Source organism: Equus caballus, chromosome 14 (genome assembly GCF_041296265.1).
Source record: "Equus caballus isolate H_3958 breed thoroughbred chromosome 14, TB-T2T, whole genome shotgun sequence".
NCBI classification, from domain to species: Eukaryota; Metazoa; Chordata; class Mammalia; order Perissodactyla; family Equidae; genus Equus; species Equus caballus.
The window spans coordinates 24,407,454-24,429,444 of NC_091697.1; the positions used below are offsets into that span (position 1 = coordinate 24,407,454).

The following is a 21,991-nucleotide window of genomic DNA, read 5'->3' on the forward strand; positions in this document are numbered from 1 at the left end:
AGCCTGGGAATTCCTGACGGCTTCCAGCAAGGGCCAGCTGTTCCCATCGGTTTTTGCAGAGTAGGGAGATAACTTTTACAAGTAACAAATTTAAATTAAAAGTAATGGTTGGTCACGATAGAAAATTTGGAAAACACAGGGAAAAAAGTCATCAATAGTGCCACCACCTGGACACAGCTCCCACGGGCGTTCTACTTCTCTGTTGATCATTCCAATGCACGGTCAGGTTTACAGGCTCTCGGGTTTTTTTTTACATCCGTGAGATCAGAGTGTATGCACAGTTTTATATCTTGATTTTCCCACCATATTTTAACATAAACATGTTCCCGTGTTATAAACTCTCGGCTAGTGCCAGACACTGTGCCTAGCACATCACCAGCAGGATCTCAGTAATGCCCATCCCATCCTAAAACCAGGAGTTCTTATTCTTGCTTTGCAGATGAGGAAACTGAGGCACAAAGGGGTTAAGCGTCTCCCCCGCAATCGTGGCGAGGCCCAGGCAGTCTGGTTTCGCAGCCCACGCTAGTGACCCGTCTGTATCCGTATCACAGTTGACTCAGCCTTCCTTAGAGAGCAGTTGGCTGTTTGTGCCTGCCTGACCCTCCATCGCTCCCCTTTCTCCTGAGGACCATGACGCCTACGTTCAGTTCTACTGGCAGTATTAGGTGGGGTGAGCGCATGTCCTGGATCTGACCAACGGGAGCCGGAACTCCCCTGGCCTCCGGGATTGGTGCAGGAAAGGGCAGGTGACCCGCACTGGCCCACGCAGGAACTGCTCAGAGGCAGAGGTAGCATGGACGGCGGCTGGCTGTCCTGAGAACCTGCCTGGGCGTGGGGCCGGAAAAGGAGGGCTGAGTGAGAGGGGAGAGCCCACGTCCTATTGCGATATTTCAGATTCTGGATCCAGCTGCACCTCAAGTGGGTTCTTGGGTCCTATCTTGGACTTTTCAATTACCTGAGCCTTTTAATCCCCTTAAGCCAGTTCGACTTGGGCTTCTGTCACTTGTAACCAAGAGTTCTGGCAAGCACACCCTGGTAGTTGGATATTAGGGTTGCTTACGGTGTTTTCACCATTAGAAATAACGCTGCAATGAACACGTCTACATGGGGACCTTATCCTTGATTAGAATTTCTTCCCTGCGGTATTTTCACAGGAGTTACTTGGCAAAGGATCAAACTTTGTCGGGCTCTGTAGATATTCTGCAAATTATTTCCTTGGTTGGCAGAGGTCTGTGTCCTTCACTTCCACTCCCCAATAACGTACGCAACTGTGATTTTTAAAATTGACTTCTGAAGAGACTTTCTTTTTTAACAAGCCAAAGTTGTATTTGTTTTTTAAACAGGAAAATTATGTTAATATAAAACAGATAAAAACAGACAAAAATCAAAACACACAACACACAAAAGCACAATACACAGGACCAGTGCAAACCCTTCCCAACCCGCTCCCCCCAAGTTTTAAAACCTTTATTCTGGATCCCCAAAGATTAGACTGTACTGGGGAGGTCACAGTATTGAACCAGGAAAATAATAGTAAGAGCCATTTTTAAAAAGGTCTGTACACAGGTAGTGGCGGTGGGGTGGGGACGTACACGTCATCACTCCAACATCAAGAACACAATGCAGAAGGGTTTCAGTGACCGTCACAGGCTTCTAGAATGCCATCATGTCTGCTAATCCCCTGCCCACTTTTTAAAGTTGCTTTTAAAAAGGATAAAAAGTGCACAGACACTTTCATAAGGCACAGACAGATCGTTGTACAAGTCACTGCATTAGGGACTTGAAAAGACAGTGGGACAATTAACCACCAAGAAATGTCAGGAGGCCCCGTGTTCCTGAGCCGGGGTCCCTCCCCAGAACTGGGGCGAGCGGGGACCGAGCAGTGGGAGGGGCCACCTCTCATCCTCCAAGACTTCACACAACCCTCTTTCCAACTGGAGCTGACTGGGGGTTCCCTGGGGACTTGGGGGTTATTTCTGGCAACCAAGGCCTGAAAGCAGCAGGTAGCCATCTCCCCACGTCTCCCCGCAGGACCCGAGGGTTCTGCCCAACGCGGTCCTGGCAGCAGCTCGCTGACTGCACAGCGCCTGGCGTTTCTCCCGCAGAGGCGGCTTTTCCGAGCCCGCAGGAGGCCCTGGGTCAGGAAGGCAGTCCTTGTGCACTCACCAAGAGACCCCTGAGGGAACAGGATGCCCAAGAAGGCCCAGTGGATTCTGCCCCAAATGTCTCACTACCTCTGAAGGTCTCTACCTCTGACGCCAGAGCTGGGGCGCTGCCCTCTCAACCCCGTCCTCCCAGCACCCCACACCCAGGAGGCACTCAGCCAATGTTTGTTGATTGTGTGCATGTGTATGTGGTGTTCTACCAAACCCCTGAACACTCACAACCTGACTTCTGATCTACTCAGTAAACCCTTAGTAAGTACCTACCATAGGCTAGCACAAGGCCTGACACGGAGGGATCAACTAACAGCCTACACATCTGTCCATCACCTGTCTGCACCACGAGCTCCCCATGGGCTTTGTCTTTGGTCCCAGTTCCCAATCCTGTGTCCAGAACACAGGCTCTGCTGACCAGTGGGCGCTGCAGGACTGAAGAGCGTGGCCACAGTGACGGAGCAGCTGCCCCAGGAGCTGAACACCTGCAGACGCCCCATTCGGGGATGGACTGGAAAAAGGAGCCTGTCTTGACTTGGAAACGGCCCGATTTCCCTGGCGGTTCAAAATGAGCAGGCACAAGGCCACAACAGAGGGACGTCCTGTGGTCGCCCCCGTTCCGCCCCTGGGGGCCTGCTTGCGGGGATGGTGATGGTCACAGGGCCCAGGAAGGTGGAGGGACAAGGCCTCGGGCCCTCCCCACAGTTGCCAGTGTGTAAAAGGAGGAGACCCTTGGGTTGGACCCCAGATCTCATGCAGCTCAGCCCCTCCAGGGAAGCTGGGCGGCAGGCAGACGCGCTGAAAGGAAGGACACTTGTCCGTCCAGGGGATGGGCAGCAGAGGGCCGCAGCCTGGGGCTGGGAACCCCAGGAAGCGCAGGGGCAGGCCCCCGGGTCTCTCCAGGGGCTGCCGAGGAGTGACGCAGGCAGCACTGAGCTTTCCGCGACTCGACTCGGGCCAGGCAGTGGAGAGGGTGTCACCAGACACTCCTGGGTTTGAATCCCAGCCCCGCCCCCCCCTGCTGAGTGACACTAAGTCACTTCCCTCCGAGGACCTCAGTTCTCTCACCTGCCAAATGGGGATAATACATATTTCACTGATTCTGAGGAGCAGAGATTCTTTCCCATTGCACCATCTCTGATGAGGATGAACTGGATAGCTGCCGCATCTTACCGTGAAAGCTGGCAGCGTTTTTTCTTAGTGGTACGTAAAATGGCCTGTCTTGTCATGGGTGGTGTCTTAGACACGCCTCTGTATGGTAATAAGACCTGCCCCCAGGAGGAGGGCGTGTGGCTCCCCTCCAGCCCAGCACCCAGGCACATGGGGACGGGAAACAAAAAGGAGCGGCCCCTCTCCCGTGTCTCCTGCCCCCTTCTCCAGACAGAACACAGAGGGCGACGTGAGCAGCTCCTCTGCAGCGCTGAATAAATCAGTTTAGAGCATCAGGAAATGTCTGGTTTTTAGAAGATAAACACCCCCTTAATTCCTCTTGAAAACAGGGAGGCTATTTATAGCAGCTGCGGAGCAAGTTAAACAGGCCACCAGCTCCTTTCTTCCCAGGTAACAGGTTACCAGGAGCACGGCCTGGTCCACCCCGGGCCAGGTCCTCGGTCACTGGTTTCCTGGTGGTGGCTGTGCATGACCGCAGCTGGAACCCAAGGGGCCAGTCAGGGAGGGCAAGGGGCAGGCGAGAGGGGCTGGCTCCCCCAGGCTGCTGAGACCACTGGGCCTCGAGGCTGGCTCAATCCAGTCAGGGGCACTGTTGCCTGGAGAACCACAGTCCGGGGGGTGACGAGTCCTCTCACCTGGGCCTGTGCCCCATCCAGCGCACGGGGCAGATGGACGGCTCCCAGTGCCCAAATTTAGCAGGGCACCGAGCGCTGCCTAGATTCTCAAGCCCTTATCTTGGCAAACGCCAGGGTTCTAGTAGCTCCCAAGAAACTTCTGCTGGAAAATTAAAATGGGGGCATGTTTCTCAACTTCACTAGGGAAAAAGAACCAATCAGGGGTTCTTGCAGGGGCAAGAATGGGGTTTCTGAAGTCGAGATCAGGAAACTGTGACCACTTCCAGCCAGAGAAGCAGGTGGTCCGAGACGCAGGGCATCTCGAGGACCCAGTGGTCTTGTGGGACTTGATCTGAGGAGAGGCCGGCGCTGGGCCCCGGGCCCGGACACCCAGCAAGTGTGTGTTATGTGATGGGTAAACTCTCTGCACGCTCTCCTCTCCCTGCCCCCCTCAGCAGATGGACAGACTAGGAATTGTAATAAAAATGATACCTGCTCTCGGCAAGGTGTCTCGGGCTTTTGAGAACGTTGTGCTGATCCTCCCAAGAGCTCTGGGGTGGCCAGGCCCGAGGCTTCCTCTTGGACAGGCTGGGGACCGAGAAACAGAGAGGCCCAGGGACTTCCGCACAAGTACAGCACAAGACAGGGCAGAGGGGGCCCAGGAGGGAGGGGCAGGCCTGCCAGCGCATCAGCCCAGGTGTGGTCTGGGAGTGCGCAGAGGTGGGCCCAGGCAGGGGTGGGGATAGGGGCCGGGTCCCAGGAAATACCTAGGAAACAGCCCTGGGAAGGGGGAGAGGCCCAATGTCAGAACTGTCAGCTAACGTCTCAGTTATTAGCTAACATCTTAATGACCAAGTACCATCTTAGCAGCCAGCAGGGGAAGGTAAGCTGAGAATCAGGACACAGACCAGTGGCAAAGCCCTGCTCCCCGCAGGCTGCCCTGTGAGGCCCAAGCCGCAGGCGAACGCCAGGCCTGCTTACAACAGAAACTGTGCAGGGCTGTCTGTGCAATGGAGCGGCCTTTCCAAGTCCGGGTGAGTCACCTGCCTCCGGGATTCCTTCCCCTCTCCTGGAAAAGAGAACCTGCTGCTTGTCTTCTCCTTGGGGACGGGACGGGTGGTACAGACAGAAAGCATCTGGGGACGGAGTCAAGGTGCGGTGTGCTCGTGAGCAGGCTGTCCGGGGGGAAGCGGGGAAAAGATTCTGGAGAGGACACTGCCCAGAGCTCTCGGCCACAGTGCCCAGCAAAGCTCCTCTCCAAGACGAGTCAGAAACGAAACAAGCAAACCGTTCTTTGATGTTCTCCGCCCACCTCCCCCCAAGGAGCGCTGCTGTGGAGCTGTAAACAATGAGCTATTTTTTCCTCCCCTTAGAAAATCTGAGTCCTTTTCTACACCATCCAAGGGAGTTCTGTTCAGGTGCAGGCCTCGTACATTCAAAACCAGCTGACATCACAGCCCCAGAAAGTGAGCGCCTTCTAGTCGTGCTAATGTCTGGACTCTGGATTGCACATTCCTTAGTCTTAAACCTCCTCCCAGAGCCAGAATCCCTGGATAAACACCTATGCCATCTCTCTCATCCTCTCACAGCCCCTCCCTCTCCTCCGTCTCCCACCCTCCCCGCTACTTCTCTCTCACACGCTCAACCCAACCCCAGCAAAAAGCATTGCACAGAGGACGCTCCCCAGCTGCGAGGTCACCGAGGGACCGGACAGTCTGCCAGGCAGTTCCTGAGCTTGCTCCTGGGCGGCCTTTTGGGGGCAAAGCACTTTTGAGCCAGAATTAGCCCTTGCCTGGGCTCAGACCCTCGGGGCCTTGTCTCCACGACTGTCACGCCTTGCCCACCACTGGAGAGTGGCAGACGAGATGGCTGCTGCCCTTGGATTCCCTGGTGGCCACGGTGGTTGCCCGGCCTAGGGGGGCTTCAGAAAGGTGACCTTGCTCTGGCCAAGGCCCGTCAGTGGGCCAGGCTACGGCCTGTAGATCTTGATGACGTCCTTGATGGGCCGCCGGCAGATGGGGCAGCAGGCCCGGGCCTGCCTCTTGAGCCGCAGGCCGCAGCTGTGGCACAGACACATATGTCCACACGTGTAGATGACTGTGTCCACTTCACCATCAAAGCAGACCGTGCACTCGCCGTTCTTGTTGCCTGCCAGCTCCGGTGCAGAGAACACAGGGGACACCGGGGGGCTCAGCGGGGAGCTGGGGGCCGTCACTGCAGAAAGGGAGAACAGGACAGACCTTCATAACGTGGCGCTCAGTGGGCTCTGCTGGGGCAACCCCAAGAGGGCAGAGCTTCTATAGCAGAACCAGTGGGGGGACAATTTTGGGGATACCAGTTTTGGTTTTTATCCCAGGTTTTGCCCCTTTCCCTACCCCCCCACGCCCCAGCCCCCACCAGCATCAAGCACCCTGGGAGGTGCCTTATCTCGATGTTTCCCTCCATCCAGCTGAATGCAGACTGAGGAGCAAGGGGATGCAGAGAGGAAACACGGCCACCCTGCGTGGCCCTGGGCAGGCGCTAGCAGAGCCCAAGGAGCCGGGCCAGCCGCCAGCCCCCACCCGCTCCAGGGTTCGCACTTCCTCACCCAGGGATGACTCAGACGCCGAGGAGGACTGGTTGACACTGAAGGCCATGTCGGAATCACTGTCGTCCTGGGAGCCACTGAGGGACCCTGACGGAGACGTGGTTGCAGGGCTGGACTGCTGGGTGCCTGAGACCAAAGAAGCTCCATCAGGGGCAGCGGGAGGTGGGCCCTGCTCTGCTGGTCCCTGGCTCTCCACTGCCTTGCACCTTAGCATCCCGTCTGTCTAATGGGAGGACAAGATCCACTGCACAGGGTCCTGCTAAGGACTCATGGAATCGTACATGTGTGGCAGACATCCGTTCTTTGTCTACCCAGCCTCCATTCCCAGTTATTTCAGAGAGAACACCAGGATTTTGTCTGGGGGCACTACTTCACCCTCACTCACAGGATCCAGGCCAGGCCAACATGAACTTCTACCCCTTGGTCTCAGTGTAACCCAAAGAAGGCCAACGACACCCAATTCTGTGACTTCCACTAGAACTGCTGGGAAAGAAGGGGCTCACTGCATTGGGAGGTAAGCCTGGTGCCGAAGGGCCTGCCTGAGAGTGAAGCCAACACAGAGGAAAGCAGAGCTTCGAGATGGAAAGAGAAACAAGATACTGATGACATCCTTTCAACACCTAGATCCAGCTGTTCTTGAATCCATCAAATATACTCCCAAACTGTACCCATAAACTTCCCTTTTTGCTTAGGGCACTTTGAGTGGGGTTTTGTCACTTGCAACTACAAGATTCCTGACTAGCCGTGTTCAACATGGATGAGTTTTCTTCCCGGAATTGACTGCTAGTTTAGATGATAATGGGTCATTTCCTAGGTGAAGAAAGCTGCCGGTTCTGGTCCCCTACTTGAGGATGAATGGAAAGATAATGCAGGGCAGGGACTACTGTAAGGGAGGGATCAGGAGGGCAAGTCCCTGGCCTCCGAAAGCAGTTTTCTCCCTTCTACCCTCTCCTGCCTTCTCTTCCTGACCACTAAGAGCTCATCCTGGTTCCTCTGGAGGTGCTGGGAAGTGGGGTGAGAAGGACTCTAGACTCAGCTCTTGCAAAGCCCCAGTGGGACCTTGGGCAACTCATCTCGGGGTGAAGTAACTGTCTGATCTCCTTAAAAAACCCCCCAAACCACAACCAGCACCCCTTCCCCTCCTCTGCCCTCAACCAAACAACAGTCACTATTGTTACTATTACGACTTATTAAACGTACTGTAGGGGGCAGGCACCTGCTGAAAGCCTTCTATGTCCTCCTCACTTCATCCTGGTGACAACCCCAGGATGCAGGTAACCACTCCCTTTCTACACAGAAGGAAACTGAGGCTCAGAGAGGGTCTGTGCACTGTCCAACATCTTCATGGCTGACCAGCTATGCGGCTGGCACAGTCGTTCACCCTCTCTGCGCTTCCGTTTTCTTATCTGTAGACGATACTGGGTCCATACGATCATCAGGAGGCTAAAGCTGAACAAGGTAACATATGAAGTGTTCATCGTTTCTGTTACCACATGGACTTGACTTCCTGAACCAGAAAACGGAGCCACGCTCTCTGGGAGCCTTCCTGACCCCTACAGCCCACCCGGCCGGCCTGGGGGAGCGAGGCCGCCCTGCGAGGTGGGCATCACGCCGCGCTCCGCTCCGTCGGGGCGTCTGCGGGCGCCCTGTGCTCACGGCCGGCATCCCGTCCTCTGCGGGCCCATCCCGGAGCCAGGCGGCCCGCGGCCGGGGCGCTCCGCGTCCACCTGAGCACCAAGGCAGGCAAGAAGCGTCTCGCAACAGGAGGTTTCAAGCCTCCGATCCATTTTCTGTGGACGGTGCTATTCCTATTTCCTCTGTTAGGAGTTCCATTTAGTTTTTCTCCTACACTTCATATGCATCACATATGTAAAAAAATATAATAAACCATAAAAACCTAAATAAAAACCGCACCGACCATTTCCCGACTGTGTACGGGCGCCAGGCCCGAGGCCAGCGGGTGCATAGCTCAAGGCAGACCAGGTGGTCCCGGGGCCCACCTCCTGCCCCCGAACGCATGCGGAGGCCGGGGCGCCGCGCCGCGCACGCGCGCTGGGGGACTCACCGAGGAGGCGCAGCTGGCCGGCGGCACCGCCGCGCACGGCGAAGAAGGCCCAGAGCGCCTGCGTGGTGTCGACGCACAGGAGGCGGCCGCGCGGGCGCCCGTTGACGCCCAGGAGCACGTCGCCGCCGGGCCGCAGCGTGAAGCTGAGCGCGTCGCCGCCGCTCGGCACGGGCCCGGCGCGCGCCACCACCCAGTACTCCTTGCGGTCGAGCAGCGCGTCGGGGTCGGCCGGCAGCTCGGCGGGCCGCAGCGCGCCCGGGTCGCAGGACGTGATGCCGAAGGCCAGCGCGCCGGGCGCCGCCAGCCCCGGGCGGCCCACCTCCACGAAGAGGCTCTCGCCGGGCCGCAGCGGGCGCTCGGAGAAGACGAGCGTGCGGCCGCCGTCGGGCCGCGGCGCGCAGGCCAGCTTGCGGTCGGCCGACAGGCTCACGTCGGGCCCGCGCGTCGCGTGGAAGCGCAGGTCGGCCTCGAGCAGCGCCGGCGAAGACGCGGGCCGCGGGCGCTCGCGGGGCCCGCACGGCAGGGCGGCGGCGTCGACGGGCGGCGGGCCCGGGGCGCGGCCCAGCGCCAGGTGGCCCAGCTTGGCCACCACCTGGCTGTTCTCCAGCTCGTTGTTGTCGAAGTTGGCCGCGTCGTGGCTGCTGGGCGGCAGGCAGGCGCTGAAGCGGGCCTGGCCGAGGCGCGCGGGCGGCAGCGTGTCGGCGAAGGCACTCTCTGCGCGGGGACAGGGGGCGGTGAGCGCGGGCCGGCCCGAGGCCCCCGCCCCGCCCCCTGCGAGTGGGCCTACGCGCCTCAGGGCCCAGAGTGGGACAGGCGCAATCCCTAGCTTACCTGCGCAAGCTGACCTTTGGGCTGGGCCCATCCCTTTCCCTCCTCGGCCTCTACTTCCGTCCCTCCTCCCTTTCCTCCTCCGCCTCTACTTCCACCCTTCCTCCCTCAACCTCTACTTCCATCCCTCCTCCCTTCCCCCGCCTCTACTTCCATCCCTCCTCCCTTTCCTCCTCCGCCTCTACTTCCATCCTTCCTCCCTCAACCTCTACTTCCATCCCTCTTCCCTTCCCACTGCCTCTACTTCCATCCCTCCTCCCTTTCCTCCTCCGCCTCTACTTCCACCCTTCCTCCCTCCACCTCTACTTCCGTCCCTCCTCCCTTTCCTCCCCCACCTCTACTTCCATTCCTCCTCCACCTCTACTTCCATCCCTCCTCCCTTTCCCCCTCCACCTCTACTTCCGTCCCTCCTCCCTTTCCCCCTCCACCTCTACTTCCGTCCCTCCTCCCTTTCCTCCCCCACCTCTACTTCCATTCCTCCTCCCTTTCCTCCCCCACCTCTACTTCCATTCCTCCTCCCTTTCCTCCCCCACCTCTACTTCCGTCCCTCCTCCCTTTTGCCCTCCACCTGTACTTCCATCCCTCTTCCCTTTCCTCCCTTTGCCTCTACTTCCATTCCTCCTCCACCTCTACTTCCACCCTTCCTCCCTTTCCTCCCTCCACCTCTACTTCCATCCCTCCTCCCTTCCCCCTGCCTCTACTTCCATCCCTCCTCCCTTCCCCCTGCCTCTACTTCCGTCTCTCCTCCCTTTTCCCCCACCTCTACTTCCATCCCTCCTCCCTTTCCTCCCCGACCTCTACTTCCATTCCTCCTTCCTTTCCCCCCTCCACCTCTACTTCCATTCCTTCTCCCTTTCCTCCTCCACCTCTACTTCCATCCCTCCTCCCTTTTCCGCCTCCACCTCTACTTCCGTCCCTCCTCCCTTTTCCCCCTCCACCTCTACTTCCGTCCCTCCTCCCCTTCGTTCTCCGCCTCTACTTCCATCCCTCCTCCCTTTCCTCCTCCACCTCTACTTCCGTCCCTCCTCCCTTTTGCCCTCCACCTGTACTTCCATCCCTCCTCCCTTTCTCCTGCCCCTTTCTTCTCCTCTTCCCTCCCTCCGTCCTTTCTCCCTTCTTCCCTCCTTTCTTCCTTCCTCTTCCCGTCCCTCCCGCAGAGGTTTTCATCCTTTGAAGAGTTAAAGGGCATTTGAAAATCCTTTGTTGTCTGCCTCCCCGACTAGAACATAAGCTCCAAGAGAAGGCTCAAACCCTGTATTTGTGGCCTTATTACGTGACAGGCGTGATTTTAAGCTCCTTTCACGTGTTACCTCGTTTAGTCCTCACACAACCTGGGAGGTGTGTCCCATTGTTACCGCCATTTAGCAAAGAAGGGAGCTGAGGCATACGGGGGTTAGGGAACGTGACTGAGGTCACACAGCGACCAAGTGGCACAGCCGCGACTCGAACCTAGGCGTCTGGGGCCCGAGCCAGGGCTCTGGCACAGGCGCTGACTGAGAGGGGCAGTGTGTCTGCAGTAGAGCCCGGGGCCTGGTGGCGCTCAGACAGTGAATGTGTAAGGCTCTACAGGATACAGACTCGGTGTATGGCTCAGAGAACAGCAAGCTAGAGGCAGTTTCAAAGAGTCAGCCATGGAAATATTTCTGAATAGTTTTTAGTAATAGGAAAAATGTTTTTGATACTACATACTCTAGTTAAGTAAAAAAGCAAAATAAAAGTAGTGTTTATCTTTGAGGTAGTACAGGTCTTCATGCTTTGGCAGATTGCCTGGTGTCTGTCTCCCCACCTAGAACAGAGTCCCTGGAGGGCAGGGTCTGCGGGTCTGTTCACCCTGTTCTCGGGCTGAGCAGAGTGCTGGGCAAAGAGCTTCATTATGATGTTCATTGGATGGATGAATGAACGAATGAACGAGGTCTCTGCGGAGGCTGAGCGCCACTCGGAACAACAGCTCAGGGAAAGACAGAAACAGCCATTAAAGTGTGGTGAAGTTTTTTAGTGGTAAAAAATATTCTTGGTACTATAACCAGGAAAGCAAGAAAAAGTGTTTCTCAGACTTTTTAAACCAGACCCCTCTAGGTAAGATTTTGTTAAAATGTTGCCATTCTATAATTTATATCATGGAAAAAAATATTTCTTCCTCTTTAGTTTTCCAAATCTGAAAAATGCATTTTCAAAAAGCATGCCCCAGCCCCTGGTGAGTGTGATCTGTTACTCCCAGCCCCACCCGTCCATCCAGGGCACACTTTGCAAACTGGCCATCGAAGTTCTGACCCTCCCTGGCTCGTGGACTTGGTTGGCCTACTAGTGTTTTTTCCTTCTTTTTTTTAACTTTCTTTTGAACTATAAACATATACACATAGTACAATGAATGCTGATTACCCAGATTCAACAATTAATCAATTCGTGGCCAATCTTGTTTCACTGACACCCCCACCAACTCTCACTCCTATATTATTTTGAAGCAAATCCTAGATGTGTCTTTTCATCTGAAAAACTTCAGTATGTCTCTCTAAAAGTTAGAGACTTTTATACTGTGTGTGAGAATATACTTTTTCCCCAGTTTGTTTGAATAAACATCCAAATGAAGTCCATTCATTGTCGTTGGTCTCTTTTAAGCTATAGTTTGCCGCCTCATCTCTTTTTACCCCCTTCCATTTGTCTGTTGAATAAATCACTTGCTCTTTTAATTTTTTTGAATTAGTAGCCAGTACTAGTGAATCAGGAGATTTCACTGAAACTGGACTTCCAGCCCCGGAGCGTCAGGAGGCCTGGTGACGCAGGCCCGAATTTGGGCACAGCTGCCTGGCCGAGGCCCACCTTTTGTTGAGAAGTCTGCTCTCCTACCCGAGGCCTCTCAGCTGCCTGCCTGGGCTCTGGGGGTGTCTGAGGGGGAGGTGGTGCCTGGGGGATGCCTCCCCGTGACCTGAGGGGAGAAGTGCGAGTTCAGCGTGGTCTTTTAGAAAGTATGTCTGTGCGCATGTGTCTGTAACTGTCTGTCTAAACCACTTTGTTCGTGAGCATAGGAAACCAAGTTCTGGAAAGAAGTGCAACAAATGTTAATGGCATTCTCAGGGTGAAATTATGAGGGACTTTTCTTCAGGTTTTCCTGTATTTTCCAACATTTCTACAGAAAGCATGGATACTACAAAGTTTTATCATCAGAAAAACCCCAATACTTTAAAAAACCAAGTTTTCTATCAATCTTTAACAATGTGGGAAAAGGCCCGTGATACAACATTAAGTGAACAAAAGAGGACACAAAACTGAATATGGGATTCCTCAGACTCTGATCGTGTGGGAAATCTATGTGTAGGATGCACAGGAAAAATATAGGAAGGAAACAGGAAAATTTGAGGATGGTTTCTCTGAATGGAAATTTGCTTGATAGTTTTTGGATTTTCTCATTTTTCTCTAACGAACATGCACCGATTTTGTAATCAGAAGAAAAGCATGTATAAAAGTAGACCTAAAACAAGCAGGTTTTTGGCAAGGCATTTTAGACAAGTGGTGTTCCGGTGGCGGCCACTCTGGCGGAGCCTCTTGCTGTAGCACACCTTCCTGGGCCCTTTCCCCTGCCGTCCTGCCAGGCCGCGGCCCGCCCTGGGCCTCTGCTCCTGCCAACACGCTGTGCTGCTGTTCCCCACCCCAGAGCGCCGCCTCCTTGCCCCTGAGGACTCCACATGGAGCCTGTCCTTGAGGGCAGCATCGTATCGAAGAGCAGGGCCTGTGGAGAGGGGCAGGTGTAAGTCCACGTCCTGCCTTCAGCCCTTTCTGGCTGTGTTACTTTAAATTCTTTCACCTCTCCAAACCTCAGCCTCCTCAGCTTAAAGTGGAGCAGTGATGGCAGCCCTCCCCTAGGAAGTTAGGGAGATTAAATGAGATGCTTTCATCAAGAGTGTAGCACAGAAAGTGGCATATAGTAAGTGCTCAACGCGTGTTGTTGTTATCCTCATAACTCCTTCCTTTATTGAACAAGATGCACAGAGACCTCACCATGTGCCAGGCGCTGCACTGGGCACTGGGTGGAGACGGGCATGGCAGGCGTGGCCCCTGTGTCCACGGGTGCCCTGCCAGTGGGAGAGGCAGACCAGCGAAGCACCTGACAGACACTGGGTAAGCACAGACTGATGAGAGCCACCAAGAGCCACGGGGCTCTGTAAAATGGGCATATCTAGGGTGGGGAACCCGGACTCCGAGAAGCAAAGGGAGTTACTCAAGTCACACAGCCAGGGAGTGACAGAACTGGGATTCAGAGTGTGGAAAAGGGGGGACTTGGTCACAGGCGGGGCCTGAGAGCGGGTCAGAACAGGCCTTGCTGACAGTGACTGGAGCTAAGAGCTGAAGGCCAGGGAGTGGTGGCTGGGAAGGGAGTGCAGGCACTCCAGGCAGGAGGGACAGCCGTGTGAAGGAACCGCATTTCGGAGGTGGACGCTTGGTGTGTTTGTGAGGCTGACGCTACAACATGTGTGACAGCAGGTGGCCTGGCACGTGGCACGCAGCAGCCCCAGGAGGGGTTGGGTCCCTTACTTTATCTCTCTACAAGCAGCTTTGTCCCCATCAGGCATTGCCCCTGAGTGAGACAGGCCAAGACGGCACAGGGCTGGCCTAGGCCTGACACTTGAGAGTCTGCCTCTCAGAAGGTTCTCTGTGGAGCTGCTGGCTGAGGGAGAAATCCTGCAGCGTCAAGAGGCCACCCACGGAGCTTATCACGACTTCCAGCTCCTAACCTGTGACTCGCCTGCAGCCCCGCTCTGGACCTGCTGAAAGGACACGTGGCCATTTTCTAGAGCACCCCCCCAGAGGCAGTGCTGTGCATGTGTGATCCCCATCAGTCCTCGCCACTCTCCCATGCAGCTCTGTAAATGGGTGCATCTCACAGTGGGAGAACACAGGCTCTCAGAGATGGAGTGAGTTATTCAAGGTCACACAGCGGTGACAGAAATGGGATTGCATCTCAGGCTACGAGACTCCAAAGCCAGGCCCCTTGACCACTAGCAACACCGCCTCCTAAATTCAGCTGTCCCTGTTCAGCTCTTAGAGCTGCCCAGCACACGGACTCAGCCTCAGGCCATGGGGCTCCTGGAGTTGCAGTGCCCAGGGGCCTAATGTGAGCACTGAGAGGTAGGGTCCAACAGCCCCCTGCATCCCCCAAACATCAGAGCACCACCACAGCAGGCGTCCCAGGCCTGGCGCGGAGAGGCCGGGATGGGCTCCCCCTCCCCCGCCCACCGCCACCTCCAAGGCCTGGCTCTGGAACTGGGAGGGAGCCGGGTGCTTCCTTTTCTTTCACTTCCCCAGCTCTCTCAGGTCCAATATGTCTGGGGCTGGAAGTAAATCAGAATTTGTGTCCCAAGAGAAACCATCTTTGTGTGAAGATGAAAATGAAGGCTGGAAGAACTGGAGACAGAGGGGACCATCCATCAGACACTTCATTGTCTCTCAAGGACTGATTTGGGACATGTACTGGAGGCAGAAGTGACAGGATATGCTGAGAGAATGGATGCGGGGCGAGGAAAAGAGGAATCAAGGATGACTCCTGAGGTTTGAGACGATCAACCAAGTGGGTGGTGCCATTCACTGACAACCGGGATGGCTGCCTGAACGTGTTCAGTGTGGATGCCTCTTGGATGCCAGGAGATGTGAGTGGGCAGAGGGAAGTCTGGAGTCCAGGGGAGGCGTCAGGACTAGGAATACGGATTTGCGAGCCAACAGCCTAGGGATGGGGTTCCAGGCCCAGCGACAGGCTCGGATCATCTGAAGAAAAATGGCTTTGCTTTATGACTGTTTGTTAAACTCTACACTTGTTTTATACACTTTTCTGTATGCGTGTTGTATTACATGATTTAAAAGTAAGAAGGAGAGAGAGAGAGAAGACAGCCTAGGATAGAACCCTGGGGCATTCCGCACGTGGAAACAGGCAGGGGAGGAGCCAGCCAGGGGCAGCGGTGGAGGTGGGAGAAGCAGGAGCCTGCGAGGCCAGCAGCTGAGAGCAGGTCAGAGAGGCCGGAGAGGTCACCTGTGCCAGGTAAAGGATGGAGACATGAGCTCTGGATTCGGCAGTGTGGGGCTGACCGCTGAGCTTGCAGGCGGAAGTCCAGGGAAGCAGTGAGGACAGCTCTGCTGCAGCCAGATTTTAGTGCCCGAGGGAAGCATTTGATAACACTGGAGTGAGGAGGGCTGCAGAAGGGGTTCTGAAGGTACATGAGTACCCCATGTGTTCCTGCTGCAGCTGGGGACAACTTTCTTCAAAGCGTTGGGTGGTGAACTTAACCCAGGAGAAGACGAAGAGGAAGAAGGTGAATTTGAAGGACCAAAACTCCTACTGACAGACATACTGGGTGGTTGAAGTGGAGTCCCGCCAGACTGGGTCATGATGCCTGCACGGGTAACCAGTAGGGACCAAATTTGGAGCCTCCTCAGTATGCATATATTCCTGCACATATTACAAAGCCTCCAGAACAGAAGAAGTTGTTTTTCATTCAACTTCAAGAGAAAGCCTTGTCTGAGGCCCCTAAAAATTACAAGTCGACAGCTGCACCACTGTTTGAACTGAGTGCCCAGGCACCAGGCTGTGGACCCGTCAGTTTTCATCTCCCTTGGCTTCTGAGCAGGTTCAGTTTTCTATCTAGCTGGATTCCTGTGCAGGGGAGACACAAAAGAAGCCGTGTCTGTGAGCACAGCTATACACGGGGTAGAATAAACCCAGGAGAAAAGCTGCTCTCTTCCCCCGTCCCTAAATTGCCACTTCCTCCCACTGTCTCAATAGTAAAGTTAATAAGCAGCCGCAGTGGTGTCAACAGACGTGACCATGTTTCATTTACTTTTGGGTCTACCTATACATTTTTGTACAACATTAAAGAAAGTGGACTTGTTCCTATTTGTATTTTCTTTTTAATTTCATGTTTAAAATTTTTAAAATTCAAACTTTTAAAATTAAAAAAAAAAATCCCTGCGATGAGCTGAAGAGGGAAATGGAGAAGGTGGTACAGAGAATACTTGAGAAGGTTTTGCTCTGCAGGAGAGCAGAGAAATCATGAGACAGCAGCTGGCGGAGGAGACTACCAAGGGCATTTTTTTTTTTAAAGATGGAAGTTACTAGAACTCTTGTGTGCACTCATGGGAATGATTCCCTGCAGATGGAGAAAGTGAGGCCGGAGAAAGTGACAAAGGATAGCAGCAATGTCCCCGAACAGGCGGCAGGGGACAGGAGCAGAGCTTTTTCAGCCATGGTCCCAGGAGGGCAGGCGGCAAGGCAGGGGTGTGGGGCTTGAGAAGAGGAGGCGTGGATGTTGTCATGGGCACACCGGGAGTGAACCCAGGTCTGTGGGCCACTGAGCCTGTGCTGGTCCCGATGCTGCCCTACTGTCAACCAAAGCAGACTGGACCTGGAGGCAGACCTTTGTCGGACCCTGGCCAGTCCTGGCTGTGACCTCAGTTTCCTCCTGCAATGTGGGGACCCTCGCCCCTGTCTCACAGGCCACTGGGGAGGATTAATGGCAGAACTGTGGAATAATTGTGCACGATGCCGGGCACAGAGGAGGCCCTCAGGAGCCCCTAGTAGGACAGGCCTGTGACCACAGAGTGGAGACCTCTCTCCAGACTGAGAGAGGACAACCCTCCAGGCCACTCTGCCAGGCAAGTGCCTTAGCGTGGGGGCGAGGCGGTGGGCGCTGGTCTGGCTGTTGGGAAAGACAACATGATCTGCAGCAGCCAGTTTCCCGGCGCCGCCCCCATGGGGCTCTGGCTGAAGCCAGCTGCAGCCCTTCCCTGCAGGACGCGCGTGCCCACAGACCCCACACCGAGGCGCCTCTCTGGGCCCTGGGCCAAACCCCCTCCCTCCCCACAGCCACTGATCAGCGGGGTGACCTCGGCAAGTCCCTGCCCCTCTCTGGGCCTCAGTTTCCTCATCTGCAGCATGGAGCAGTGCACTAGACCCCTAGGCCCTGCGTTTAGATCCAAAAGTTCAAGCCCTTATCACACACTTTGTTCCTAACACTGATGAACAAACGCTGACTGCTGGCTGACCTTGGCCACGTTATCCATCCATGCCGAGCCTGCAAATGAGGACGATACTGTTTCCCACCCACAGGATTCTTGTGAGGACTAGAAGACACCACCCAGGTAAAGCCCTGCATGGGGCCTGGCACACAGTAGGTGCCCAGGAACTAAATTTACAGAGCGGCTCGAGGCTTTCAAGATGTGTAAATGACTCCCTTCCGAGGACTGCGGAGAGCTGCTGTTTCTGGTTGCCTGGCAGCCACCCCCTTCTGGTCCCAGCTCCCAGCTTTTCTTTTGAGGGAACTGCCCCACCCCCACCCCCACTTCCACTCATTCCCTTGAGGAGGGGGCCTTAACCTGGCCGGTCACTCTCTCCCACCCCGGCCACGGAGCTCAGTGAGGCTAGATCCTGAGACCTTAGGGGACCTCGTGGGAAAGCAGCTCTCCTGCTGGACCTGGTAAGCTGGTGGGACATGGGACTGGAGCTGCTGGTGGCCTTGCCCCCACCCCAAAGAGAGAGCCCGCCTGAGGATGACCCCAGTGAAGATGACAGCGGAGCAGGAAATACAGGCAGGCCAATATTCCAGGTGCTGTTTCTTGGGCCCCAGCATCAAGCCAGGCTTACAGGCAGCCGTTCCCTGGAATTTTCAGTCACATGAGACAGAATTCCACCCCCTTTTATTTTTATCATCATCATCATCATTATTTTCTGCTTAAGCAGGATTGAACTGGTTTCTGTCACTTGCAACCAAAGATTTCTGACAACATAGCAGTGCCGTGGCCTTGGGCTGGCATTGCTTGTTCGGTCTGACCAGCCTTCCACCACTGGCCAAAGGAAGGATAACCGGGCTATGACACCAACCACTCCCGAGCTGCCTGGAGGCAGGACAGGGCTGGCTCAGGACAGCATGGGGGCCCAAGCTCCAGGGCTCCAGGGAGGGGCTTCCTCAGAGAAGAAAAAGCCAGGGAGAGAAGGGGGAAAGGCGTGCGTGGCCTGGCTGAACCTGCCTCTCCTGGGTCCAGGAACTGCTGAATTCAGCAGGGAGTAATTTGCCTGGGCTCAGCCTCTTCTCGTTGGTCCAGAGGAGCATCCAGAGAAATCACAGGCTCTCAGGATGGACGGCTCAGGACCTTCAAGCCCATCCTGGTCTGTGCCCCAGAGAACAGTAAACTAGTGGCCCCAGGGCAGCCCTGTGGCAGAATGTGCCCTGCAGTGCAGTCTGCGTGGGGGTGGGGGTGGGGGCCTCGTGGCCACCCGGGTGCCCATCAATGTGGGAGGCCGCTAGGGAACAAGGAACCAGAAAAACACAGACAAAACCTAAAATGGGGCAAGTGAAAAAAGAAAACCAGAATAAGAGCCTTAGCATAATACCATCCATATATACATATAAAACAACTCTACTTATTTCTTACAGATGCACACACTCGAGGGCTTATGCCAAACACCAGAGTGGTGGCACTCTGGGCACGGGAAGGCATGAATGGAGTGGGATTAGGGACGCAGCGGCAAAGCCACACAGAACAAGAGACGGGGCTTGCGTGCTCCGGGGATGATCCCATGCCCTGAACTGAGAGGTCTGAAGAACTCAGCCTGGCACCCAGCAGGGGAGGGACAGGCTCCCAGGCAAAGAGGATCGTGTGATCACAACCCTGCCTGCGCCCTGGGGTCACCAGAGGAGCTTTAAGAAATCCAGTTGCCTGGGAGCCACCCCTAGGTTCTGCTTTCACTGGTCTGAGTGCAGCCTGGAAAGTGGGGTTTTCAGAGCTCCCAGGTGACCTCGACGTGTGGCTGGAGCCAAGGCCCCCCGCACCTGGGTTCTCATCGCAGCTCTGCCACTCACAAGCCTGGTGGTTTCAGGCAAGTCACTTCCCTTCTCTGAACCCTGGATTCTTTATCTATTCTGGAGTTTTCTCTCCTGGAGTCTCACAGCTGAGAATCTCTAAAGCAACCATGTCACTTCCTCCTTCCTCATGAGGAAAAGGAGGCCAGAGGGCTCCGGATAATGTGAACACTGTCTGCTTTTTATTTATCCATTTGGGACCTTGGACACCACCCCTAGGAGCCCAGTACTCCAGAACCGGGAGGGAGGGGCCCCAGGTACGGTGGATGTTTGTGGTTCTCGTGTTGCCTTACCCTGTGCTGAAGTACCTGTTGCCTGCACTCAAATCATCCAAAATCATGACTGCTTAGCTCTCTTCTTATTTTTAGTATAACTTCTTTTTCCTGATCATAAATCTTTGTTGATAACTTGGGAGGGAAAAAACCCACCCATTATCCCTTTACCCAAATGTAACCAATGTCAATTTGCCCTTCCCCCGGGAAGGAAATAAACATTTATTGAACCCTGATCACGTCCCAGAAGCTTCCCTATCATCTCATATAACCTTCAGAGAGGAAAATAACTTTACTGCCCTTTCTGACTGTAAAAGCAATATAAGCTCTTTAACATATATATTAAAAAAAAAAAAAAGGAATTCATAGAGGTATAAAGGAGCAAGTGCAATTCACCTATGATCCCATCACCCAGAGATGGCGTTCCTTCCGATGTCATGTCCCCTCATGCATATGTTTGTGGACATCAGCCAGTGCACCATCAGCCAGCAAGTCCCAGGAACTATCTGCAGAAAAGGAAACTGAGGCCCACGTCTGCCACATTACACTGTGTGCCAGTGGGCTCCCTCCCTTCCCTCCGAGGGGGTGGGATGTCACAGGGGCTCCATAAAGCTTTGTCAAGTGACCAAATGAACAGGGGGAAGAGCCCAGGACGCCTCACCGGTTTATTCAGTCTCATTAAGTCATCAGAGGCTGCTTCCAATTTGTATTTTTAAAAACTCCTAATCTACTTGCACTGATTATGGAGTGGCTGTGATTTCTTGGCTGTCACCCCGAGACACGGGCTGTCTGAGGGAGCAGGTGAGTGAGGCGTGATTGCCTCCCTGCTCCGTAGGAATAAAGAGCTCCGAAGAAAGGCAACCAGAGATCCAGGAGGTTTTAGAAACCCACATTTCCTAGAGATGAAATGCCGAAAGCTTCCATGGAAAAGAGTGTGGGGGAACGTGGTTAAAAAGCCCAAGTAAGGCCCCAGCTTGGGGGGGTGGGTAGCTATTCACAACCTAGCCTGCCTGAGCCTGGAATTCAGGCACGTGCTTCGGCCCACGTGCAAATGGGCAGAGGTTCTTACTTCTTCACTGTTATTTCTTGAGTGCCTTTCATGTGCCAGGCACTGTGCTGCGTCACTTTCCCACACCATCTCATGTCACCCTGCCAACAAGCCCAGGAGGTGGGTGCTATCATGAACCCATTTTACAGAGGAAGAAACTGAGGCACAGAGAGGTTCAGTCATCTGACCAAGGCCACACAGCTGGCAAATGGAGAGCCACGTGTGAAACAGAGGTCCATGTGATTCCTAACACTCTGCTCTTAACCACTCAGAAGTTCTGCTGCTTTCCTTCTACGGGGGGGCTAAGGGGGAGGGCAGAGCCTGGATGCACCCATCTTCCCTCCTTGCCCAGTGGTGGCGTGGGAGGTGGTGGTGGGCAAGGAGTCCATGCCAGGGTTTTCCCTCAAGATGCAGGGCTGAAAAACCAGAAACCACCCAAACACTCAGATATGCAAACTGTGGTACACCCACACCACGGAATACTACTCAGCAATAAAAAGGGAACAAACTACCGATACACACAGCAACAGTGTGGATGAATCTCAAAAATACTGTGTTGAGATAAGGAAGGCAGACATACATGCACATACCCCGTATGATGCCATTTATATGACGTTCAAGAACAGGCACCACTAATCCATGGGGAAAAATCAGACAGTGGCCCCATCTGGGGAAGAGAAGGGCTGACTCACAAACAGCTGGTGGGAACGTTTGCGAGTTCTGGACACTGGATACATCTGCCGAAACTCAGACTTTAGATCTGTGCATTCATTGCAGGTAAATGGCATCGAGGGCTGTGTCCAGACCCCGAGAAACCTGCTCCCTGTTTACTCCCCCAGGAATTGAGGCTGGGCTGGCTGAGGTCCCAACTGTGACTTGAAGAGCTAAGGTCACAAACAGAGCTGATCAGTGGTCGCCAGGGTCTGGGGCGAGGGGAGAAGGCAGAGGGACAGCTTAACGGGGAGGGGTTTCCCTTTGGGGTGATGAAATGTTCTGAAACTAGACAGAGCTGATGGTTGCCAACGGAATGCCAGGGAATTGGACACTTTATGGTTACTTTTATGTTACGTGAATTTTACCTCAATTTAAAAAAGTGAAAAAAAAGAAAGAGAAAGAAATACCGTCTCAAGGGCAGAAAACTTCTCTCCCCACGAGTTCTCACCACCAGGATTTCTGCAGTAGTGGCTACCTCCCCTGTCAGAGTCGGGGCCACACTCCTCTGCCTGCATCCCCAGGGGACCCTGAGGGCCTGGAGATGATGTGTCTGCTTGCTCACTGCCTGGTGGCACAGAAACTCGAGGATTAAGGCACAAAGCTGATTGTGCTGAGTGAGTGAGTGAGCGGATGTGTGAGTGAGCAAATGAATGAGCAAATGAATAAATACATGAGTGAATGAGTGAATACACGAATGA

At 54.6% G+C, this 21,991-nt stretch overlaps 1 protein-coding gene and 1 pseudogene across 3 annotated transcripts in view; one reads left to right on the forward strand and one right to left on the reverse strand.

The window, feature by feature from the left end:
- Positions 1–1,274: 1,274 nt before the first annotated feature.
- The window catches only part of NEURL1B (neuralized E3 ubiquitin protein ligase 1B), a 43,069-nt gene continuing 22,352 nt past the window's right edge, over positions 1,275–21,991 (reverse strand). The window contains exons 3-6 of one of the 3 annotated variants that reach the window (XM_070232915.1): positions 19,928–20,037; positions 8,593–9,306; positions 6,528–6,653; positions 1,275–6,154 (exon numbers count right to left, since the gene is read on the reverse strand). In XM_070232915.1, the coding sequence (XP_070089016.1) occupies positions 5,910–6,154; positions 6,528–6,653; positions 8,593–9,306; positions 19,928–19,970 (1,128 nt within the window). In that variant the 5' untranslated portion in view covers positions 19,971–20,037 and the 3' untranslated portion in view covers positions 1,275–5,909. The remainder of the gene's footprint in view (positions 6,155–6,527; positions 6,654–8,592; positions 9,307–19,927; positions 20,038–21,991) is intronic. The other 2 variants (XM_070232913.1, XM_070232916.1) reach the window with 2 other exon arrangements.
- On the forward strand, positions 13,455–17,352 carry LOC111767935 (cleavage and polyadenylation specificity factor subunit 5-like; annotated as a pseudogene).